This window comes from Alosa pseudoharengus, unplaced genomic scaffold (assembly GCF_046254945.1).
Source record: "Alosa pseudoharengus isolate Yale_2024_CS ecotype anadromous, Long Island Sound unplaced genomic scaffold, YU_APseudo_1.1 YU_APseudo_1.1_scf_17, whole genome shotgun sequence".
In the NCBI taxonomy this organism is placed as follows: domain Eukaryota; kingdom Metazoa; phylum Chordata; class Actinopteri; order Clupeiformes; family Clupeidae; genus Alosa; species Alosa pseudoharengus.
The window spans coordinates 4,811,062-4,821,061 of record NW_027468640.1 but is presented as its reverse complement, the minus strand read 5'-3'; the positions used below and the strand labels follow the sequence as shown (position 1 = coordinate 4,821,061).

Genomic DNA, 10,000 nt, shown 5'->3' with positions numbered 1-10,000 from the left:
GCAGCCTGCTTCCACTAGGGGGAGATAGAGGACAGGAGATGGCAGAGCAGAGCAGCACCCTGCAAGAACACGTCCACCATTTTAGATAGGACTCACAGCAGTCAAGGCGTCACATTCGCCCTGCTTCATCTCCCTCTTTAGTAGTGTGATCATTTGTGTCAAAACAGATTTGGATTAAACTCGGTGTATGGATGCTGCTACAGTAAATGTCAAAATAAAATTATCAAATGAATATATATTTATTAACATGTGTCAAGTATGTTCTAATGTAGCTTACATGTTTTATGCTAGTTGTGTTGATGATTAGAAAGATGCAGGTGTTATGTGTAGCGACAGGCTGCTTAGTGTGGTTGGGGCATGCAGATCACCCTTTTCTCCACATATTCTTGTGTTCTGAGCCCCTAAAATCTCACACTGGCAAACCACCACAGCACACCCTGTCCAGAGTAACGACGGTGTTCACAGCACCAGTGACCACCACAGCACACGGCCACACTGACCAGAGCTCACCCGCTTCTCCTCCACCGGTCAGATGTCGGGGAGAGAGAGAGACCAGTGGATTGCCAGTGAGGATTTTAGGGGTCCGGGGTGGGGATGGAGGGGGGGGGGGGGGGGGGGTCCTCTGGATAAGGTTATTGCCACGGTGATGCCGTGGTGACTAACATGACCCAGCTGACTCCGGTGTGGAGGTGGTCCGTGTCTGGTTGGGTTGTGGCGGATCAGTGCCGTATCTCAGCCAGATGCAGGCCACGTCCGCGCCAGGCTCGGCTGCTGTGGAGGTGGGGGGGTGGTGGTGTTGGTGAGGAGGAGAAGGGTGTGTCTGACTCGTAGCGTGTCCCCGGATGGTGGCTCTATAAAAGCAGGAAGCTTGGTTGTCTGCAGCATGTACCTTGAAGGATGTAAAATGTTATCTCTCTTTCTCTCTTTCTTTCTCTCTTTCCTCTCTTCTCTCCTCCTCCTTTGATTTGATCTCACCATCTCACTCTCTCTCCCGCCAGATTGTATCAGGATAGACTGTAATCTAAGTAAGTGCTTCTAAACGCTTTTACACCCTGTTCCCCTTCCAGCACTCCTCTCTCTCTCTCTCTCTCTCTCTCTCTCTCACTCTCTGTCACATCATGTGGTTTTGTTTCCTAGTTCTGCACTTTTGTATTTATGTTATTTCTTTATAAAATAAAGTGATGCTTTATTTCTTTATAAAATAAAGTGATGCTTTATTTCTTTATAAAATAAAGTGATGCTTTATTTCTTTATAAAATAAAGTGATGCTTTATTTCTTTATAAAATAAAGTGATGCTTTATTTCTTTAGAACAAAAAGTGATGCTTTATTTTATGGCGCATACTTCCTGCACTTGTCATTGCATCATTATTTTGTTTCATTTGATACCTTGGTATACTATCTCATGTTCCGTTTGTACCTTCAGTTGTTTTGTTCATTATGTCTATTCATGTTTTGTACCCTCATGTTTATTAATGTTTTGTTCATTGTGTTTATTCGTGTTTTGTTCATTATGTTTCATTATGTTTTCCTTTTGTGGTTTTATTTCTTATTTTTGCAATTCTCCAATATGTGTGTGTGTGCATTTGTGTTTGGGCATTTATTTATATGTTTACCTTTTGTGTGTGTGTGTGTGTTTATTTATAAAATCTGTCACTTCTGTCACTTCTCTCAGAATTTTCTCTTTCTATCTATCCACACACCTGAACACAGTCAGACAAACACACACACACACACACACACACACACACACACACTTGAACATTTATATACAAACTTCTCCACTGACGCGTGCAGTCACATCAAATCACAAACCTGACACATCTCACAGTGTGACTAAGACAATCATTGGAAAGGTTGCGGTGTGTGTGTGTGTGTGTGTTTACTTTAGCAGCCAGTGAGTTGTGTGAGAGCATTAATGTGATTCATGACATGCTGCGAGGGTGACAGCTCACTGCCAGGTTGGTGCACACACACACACACATACACACACACACACACACACACACACATGCACATGAGTGCTCCAGAAAGGTAAGTCAGCATACATCTAAACAGAGGAGAAACCTGCTGGGTCTGTTTATGTGTGTGTGTGTGTGTGTGTGTGAAAGAGAGAGAGAGAGAGATAGAGAGATTGTGTGTGTGTGTGGTGGAATGATGCTGTGTGTGTGTGTGTGTGTATGTGTACACGTGTAACATTTGTTATGTGGTATGGATGAGTGTGTGTGTGTGTGTACATGTGTAACATTTGTGGTATGGATGGGTGTGTGTGTGTTTGTGTGTGTGTGTACATGTGTAACATTTGTTAACTGGTATGGATGGGTGTGTGTGTGTGTGTACATGTGTAACATTTGTGGTATGGATGGGTGTGTGTGTGTACATGTGTAACATTTGTGGTATGGATGGGTGTGTGTGTGTTTACATGTGTAACATTTGTGGTATGGATGTGTGTGTGTGTGTGTGTGTGTGTGTGTGTGTGTGTGTGTGTGTGTGTGTGTGTGTGTGTGTGTGTGCATGTGTAACATGTGTGGTATGGATGGGTTTGTGTGTGTGTGTGTGTACATGTGTAACATTTGTGGTATGGATGGGTGTGTGTGTGTTTACATGTGTAACATTTGTGGTATGGATGTGTGTGTGTGTGTGTGTGTGTGTGTGTGTGTGTGTGTGTGTGTGTGTGTGTGTCAGGGATGGAAATTAACCACCCGCCCCCCGCCAAATGCGGGTAGTTTTGTGCGCTGGCGGGTGAATTTGGTCAACTTACCAGCCACTGTGGCGGGTAGAGCTAGCGTACCACAAATAGTCAGATCCGGTCTAATTTTCATACTTATTGACGGTTAAAAATAAGAAAGTGTTTGTAGGGATCATGTAGCCTAACATTGCCAGCCTATAAGGGTAAATCGCGCTGATTTGAAGTTCTACAACTCTGAGCCGCCACCGCAGCATAGCAGCACTGGTGCAGCGCTTCACTTTCACTTCACTACCATTAAGAAACTGTCACTATGCTTTCATGTGCCACTGCTAGATTATTTCAGGATGATTGCATAGACATAAATCTAGTGAGATCTGTGGATCTGCGTTATATCTTCACAGGCTAATATTCTCACGTAAATAGTTCTCTTTTGAATTGGCCCGTAGGCCTAGGTATTTTAATCCGGCCCGCGACACGCTGCTATTTAGACCTATGAGGCAGACAGACGGACATCTCCACACCCATTCGTCGTGATGGAATATCTCACAAACTTTTCATTCAAAGAAATTACAAACTGTATCAGAATAAACAGCAGAACTTACCGAACGCAAAGGTGTAAAGCATTCCCTTATACAAGTTATAGCCGTTCGCGAGTAATCCGGTTTTGAAATTGAAGCAAATGTCTACACGGTCTCCAACGTTGGGCTTTTGTCATATATGATAAGGCCAAATACAAAATAAATGTTAACAATATCGCCTAGATAACTGCACAACCAGAGTTTTTCCAATGTAGTTTCACAAAATGCTAAGCATGCATATTACGTTTCTTAAAGCTGAGCTGTGCTTAAATTGTTCAGTGTATGATTTCATTACGGGCCAAATAGAAAATAAATGCTAAATGTTAAATATAGCCTTGATACCTGTAAATATTTAAATCAGATGATGTACACTATAGTTAGATCAAGTTGAAGAGTTGGATTATAGGATGCTCCAGAACTCACACAAACGGAGTCTTAAAGGAGCCACACCACTTTTATGACAAGACACTGTAGCATATGAATGTGGTTCTGTTGACCTTTAGTTTTGTTGCTACTGTGCTTGGAGGACAGGTTTAGGGCAAAACTCAGCACATTTTAGTCATATTGCAATAATGCCGATTACCGTGATCATTTTGGGTAGCCTACTATAATCATGATATCACATTTTCATGCCGTTTCTCTAGTGGCTGGTAAAAAAGTTGAGTGGCTGGTAGATTTTGGAATCCACCAGCCACAGTGGCAGGTAGAAAAAATATTTAATTTCCATCCCTGGTGTGTGTGTGTGTGCATGTGTAACATGTGTGGTATGGATGGGTTTGTGTGTGTGTGTGTGTACATGTGTAACATTTCTGGTATGGATGGGTGTGTGTGTGTGTGTGTGTGTGTGTGTGTGTGTGTGTGTGTGTGTGTGTGCATGTGTAACATTTGTGGTATGGATGGGTTTGTGTGTGTGTGTGTGTGTACATGTGTAACATTTGTGGTATGGATGGGTTTGTGTGTGTGTGTGTGTGTGTGCATGTGTAACATTTGTGGTATGGATGGGTTTGTGTGTGTGTGTGTGTACATGTGTAACATTTGTGGTATGGATGGGTGTTGTTCTATGTTTCTACGTATGTTTTTCCTCCTTCCCATCCTCACACACAGATAACCCAGAGGGTAAGTAGCCTTCACATGCTTTGCTTTATGTGATGTAGACATGTTGCCACCAGGGGTCGCTAGGGATCACAGGATGTAACACAGACTCTGCACAGTAATCGTATCTGCTACCATAGTGAGCACACAGACTGTGTAAAAACAGACATTTTAAACCACATGTCATTAGACATGCTGATGAAAATGTTCCTTTCTTTATATGTGACCCAACAGAATTATTTTCAGAGTGGTTTGTATGAAATATTTTTCAGTCCAGTTTAAATATTCAGTGGCATCAAATATAATTTTCATTCCCGTGACGTACATTTGTATACATGACGGAGCGTGTTAACCCTCTTTTGCTAGCATAATAATCAGTAAATACTCTATCATGCCATAGCTTGTATTAGCATTCCTGCCTAGCTTAATAATCAGTAAATACTCTATCATGCCATAGCTTGTATTAGAATTCCTGCCTAGCATAATAATCAGTAAATACTCTATTATGCCATAGCTTGTATTAGCATTCCTGCCTTCACTTATGCTGCGTTTTAGCCCTTTCTGGGCACGATACACGCGTTAGCATCCATTACATCCCATTTGTAGCGCTTCTCCTTGGCGATTAGGGCCCATGTGGCTGAACTGAGAAGGAGAGAAGGAGCGGAGGGCAGCAGATGATGTGTGTGTGTGTGTGCGTGTGTGCGTGTGTGTGTGTGGTAGGATGGCATCTCTCGACCCGATGCCACCTCACATGCCAGCGCCCACTATGAGACGTGCGGCAGCATATGGTGAGCACAGGGCAGCACACGGACCCGCTGCTCGTGTCACGCCCTCGCCAGTCTGAACGAGAGAGAGGGGGAGGGAGGAGAGGGAGGGAGGATGACTGAAAGATGGAGAGTGTCAGAGAGAGAGAGAAGGATATGGCACCTTGAAGACCTTCTGGCCATATCTTGCCCTTACCACAGACACAGAAAGGGAGAGAGGAGAAAGAGAGAGAGGGACAGAGAGAGAGAAAAAAAGAGAAGAGAGATGGAGAGTTTCAGAGAGAGAGAGAAGGATATGGCACCTTGCAGACCTTCTGGCCATATTCTGCCCTTAACACAGACAGAGAGAGAGACTGAGAGAGAGAGAGAGAGAGAGAGACCGGGAGAGAGGGAGAGAGGGCAAAAGGACAAACATAAGCTGTTATAGAGAATAGAGAAGACAAGGCTGAACGCAGTTATAGAGAATAAAGAAGACAAAGCTGAACACAGGTATTCATGGGTTTCATCAGGTCCCTTTCCACAGGTGTATTAATCAAGCACCATGCAGTCTGCATTGATAATTAAGGTTCTTGATTTTATACACCTGTGGAAAGGGACCTGATGAAACCCATGAATAGAGAACAGAGAAGGCTGAATGGAGCACTGGAGAGAGAGAGAGATGGGCAGCTGTGTTCTAGGTGAAGGACGAACAGCGAGAGAGAGGCAGGTAATGTGTGGGGATAGGGGGGCAGGTAATGTGTGGGGATAGGGGGGCAGGTAATGTGTGGGGATAGGGGGGCAGGTAATGGGATAGGGGGGCAGGTAATGTGTGGGGATAGGGGGGCAGGTAATGTGTGGGGATAGGGGGGCAGGTAATGTGTGGGGATAGGGGGGCAGGTAATGTGTGGGGATAGGGGGGCGGGTAATGGGGTCTTGGCAGAGTATTGTGTGTGGAGAGTGCTGAAGGACAGAGAGAGAGAAAGGAGGAAGAGTGTTTTGTGGCAAAAGACAGTTTGGACAGTGTTGAGAGAGAGAGAGAGAGAGAGAGGGAGAGAGAGAGAGGAGGTAGAGTGTTGTGGTGTAGGAGCGAGAGAGAGAGAGAGGGATGGGTTTTGTGGGGTAGAAGAGACAGTGTAGAGGATAAGTTGGTATAGGAGAGAGAGAGAGAGAGAGAGAGAGAGGGATGGGTTTTGTGGGGTAGAAGAGACAGTGTAGAGGATAAGTTGGTATAGGAGAGAGAGAGAGAGAGAGAGAGAGAGAGAGAGAGAGAGTAGAGGATATGTTGGTGTAGGACAGTGTAGAGGATTTGTTGGTGTAGGAGAGTGTAGAGGATATAATGGTGTAGGAGAGAGAGAGTAGAGGATATGTTGGTGTAGGAGAGTGTAGAGGATTTGTTGGTGTAGGAGAGTATAGAGGATATGTTGGTGTAGGAGAGTGTAGAGGATATGTTGGTGTAGGAGAAAGAGAGTAGAGGGGAAGTTGGCATGGAACAGAGAGAGAGTAGAGGGGAAGTTGGCATGGAACAGAGAGAGAGTAGAGGAACAGAGAGAGAGTAGAGGGGAAGTTGGTGTAGAACAGAGAGAGAGTAGAGGAACAGAGAGAGAGTAGAGGGGAAGTCGGTGTAGAACAGAGAGAGAGTAGAGGAACAGAGAGAGAGTAGAGGGGAAGTCGGTGTAGAACAGAGAGAGAGTAGAGGAACAGAGAGAGAGTAGAGGAACAGAGAGAGAGTAGAGGAACAGAGAGAGAGTAGAGGGGAAGTCGGTGTAGAACAGAGAGAAGGGGACAGAGGACAGAGGGAGTGTGCATGTGAGAAAAGAACAGAGAGGCTCGTGGGTAACTAATCGTGTCACCTCTGTTGCGTGTGACAGGTCTGCCCTTCTGACCACAGGGGCTGGTGGCACCTGCTGCTACTGCCGGCTCAGGGATCGCTTAGTCATGTCTGACACACTGGCACCTGCGGTTCCCCTACACACACACACACACACACACACACACACACACACATGCGCGCCTGCACACACTAGGTCACACTGCTCTGCCTGCTCACGCCAGAAGGGCTTAGCCACACGACTCTGACATGGACATGTCATTTTACTGGGTGTGTCTGGATATAGTTTCAGCCATCAGTACACAGATATCCGTATTCAGTGTGAGTGTGTGTGTCTGTATGAGAGAGAGAGAGAGAGAGAGAGAGAGAAAGAGAGTTTGTGTGTGTGAGAGAGAGACAAAGAGAGTTTGTGTGTGTGTCTGTGTGTGAGAGAGAGAGAGACAAAGAGAGTTTGTGTGTGTGAGAGAGAGAGAGAAAGAGAGTGTGTGTGTGTGTCTGTGTGTGTGAGGGAGAGAGAGACAAAGAGAGTTTGTGTGTGTGTCTGTGTGTGAGAGAGAGAGAGAGAGAGAAAGAGAGTTTTTGTGTGTGAGAGAGAGAGAGAGAGAGAGTGTGTGTGGGGGTTTATTAATATTGTAATGCTTCTGCGTGTCTGTGCATGGATATGTCTGTATGTGTCTGGGATCAGTGGAAAGGTGAGCTTTAATCTCGCTTTAATAAGACACACTCACAGTAAGCTAGCACACAATCACCTGATTAAAGCTACATTCTCCCGACTCAACCAAAGGCCACAGATAGCTTACACGATGACAGCTACTGTACACAAGAGATACCTCACAGCCGAGCATCACACACACACACACACACAGCTACGAGAGAGCATCAGAGGACATTTTAAGATAATACCACTCCACAGCAAGGGGATTTAATGTGTAAGGATGATACTAAACACACACACAGAGGACCTAGGAACCATAGATTGTACACTGTTAACAAAAAAACGTCCTCATATCAGGTGTGCAATGACCCCCACAGCACAAAACCAAGCTTTCTGCTTCCCTTGCTGGAGTTAAAATCCTGTTGCATTGAAGGAATTAAAAAAACACAAATTGCTTAATGAGGGATTTTCTAAATGATGACAGAAAAAAGCACTTCAAAGGCTACATTAATCCAGCCGCATGCAGTCAATTATCACAGGCACCTTAAAAAGCCCATCATCGCCGAACAAGCAAGCTCCGCAGCGTTTGCACGAAACAAGCAAAGCTCCGCAGCGTTTGCACGAAACAAGCAAAGCTCCGCAGCGTTTGCACGAAACAAGCAAAGCTCCGCAGCGTTTGCACGAAACAAGCAAAGCTCCGCAGCGTTTGCACGAAACAAGCAAAGCTCCGCAGCGTTTGCACGAAACAAGCAAAGCTCCGCAGCGCTTGCACGAAACAAGCAAAGCTCCGCAGCGTTTGCACGAAACAAGCAAAGCTCCGCAGCGCTTGCACGAAACAAGCAAAGCTCCGCAGCGTTTGCACGAAACAAGCAAAGCTCCGCAGCGTTTGCACGAAACAAACAAAGCTCCGCAGCGTTTGCACGAAACAAGCAAAGCTCCGCAGCGTTTGCACGAAACAAGCAAAGCTCCGCAGCGCTTGCACGAAACAAGCAAAGCTCCGCAGCGCTTGCACGAAACAAGCAAAGCTCCGCAGCGTTTGCACGAAACAAGCAAAGCTCCGCAGCGTTTGCACGAAACAAGCAAAGCTCCGCAGCGTTTGCACGAAACAAGCAAAGCTCCGCAGCGTTTGCACGAAACAAGCAAAGCTCCGCAGCGTTTGCACGAAAACATTAAAGGATGGAACGTATTTACTCCTCTTCTTCTTTTCTTTTCTCTTTTGACTCTTTCGTTTCTTTTTCTTTTTCTTTCTTCGAAAGCCCATTTTAAAATCCCACCAAAGCATTCAGAAGCCAGAGGACATTCGGAAGCATTCTGTCAAAACTCCTTTAATCAGTTCTACGGCGCGAGTGCCCCCAACCCCCCCAACCAGATGAATTGTGTCAGTGCGTCTACCTTTGCTGGTGGAGTGATGGGAGCCGATGCCTGTAGGTCAGAGCATCTGCGCTGCACCGTGCCGAGTGGCCAGGGAGGGACTGTTTAAACGGGCTCCTTAATGAAGCTTCCTCGCCTGTAGTGAGTAAAGGTGTGCAGACATCATCCCCTGCTCTTCTACGCTGCCGCGGCGTCGGAGAAGCTTCCGGCTCTTATTTGTGCAAATAGCAGATATGAGTTTTGAGCTCTTCTTAATTCAAGAGGAACGTTTTTGTCCCATGAAGGGTGGGAGGGCTGATGGGGAAGGAGAAAGGGTAAGACATTGTTTATGCCAAATGTGGCTGCACTCACAGAGTCTTTGAAGAGGCTTTGGCTGAAAGGGCTGAGAGCAAACTTGCCTGGGCGACTCTAGCCGTCATGGATACGACGCAGTCCTCTTCATCATCCTGCCCATGCATCCACATGCATGAGACCACTGCAGGATTTCTTTATGATGATGATGATGATGATGATGATGATGGGTACTTGCTGCGTGTTTAAAACTAAACCGACCAGACGCCTCGGCCATGTTATAACAGAAATGACCTAATAATGTATGAAGCCTTTGAAGCACACACACACACACACACACACACACACACACACACACATCAAAGGAATTCGCAATCAGCGCCTTTCCCTCACCACTGCTGAAATGAAGTGAACTTAGTTCACATTAGTGTGTGTGTGTGTGTCTGAGAGAGAGAGAGAAAGTGTGTGTGTGTCTGTATTTGTAACTAGTTTGTTGTTTGTTAATGTGTGTGTGTGTGTGTGTGTGTGTGTGTGTGTGCGTGAGACTGAGTGTTCATGTACAGTATGTTTGTATGCCTGAGTTTACTATTTTTACTCCACTATGGAGGTCATGTCCTTACTCCAGTTTTGTCCTGCTGTGTGGAGCTAAATGAATTTGGTTGTGCTTGTCCCTGCCGCTAGTGGAGGTAAGCGCTGTACTGGGCCTGTTTGTTTTAGTCTGCAGTCTGGACTGCATTGGTGGTAGCTAAACGCT

At 45.6% G+C, this 10,000-nt stretch overlaps 1 protein-coding gene across 1 annotated transcript in view; it reads left to right on the top strand.

The window, feature by feature from the left end:
• The window catches only part of LOC143127170 (neurexin-2-like), a 688,425-nt gene that overhangs the window by 362,013 nt on the left and 316,412 nt on the right, over nucleotides 1-10,000 (top strand). Inside the window, exon 12 of the mRNA XM_076288483.1 lies at nucleotides 999-1,025. Within this exon, the coding sequence (XP_076144598.1) occupies nucleotides 999-1,025 (27 nt within the window). The remainder of the gene's footprint in view (nucleotides 1-998; nucleotides 1,026-10,000) is intronic.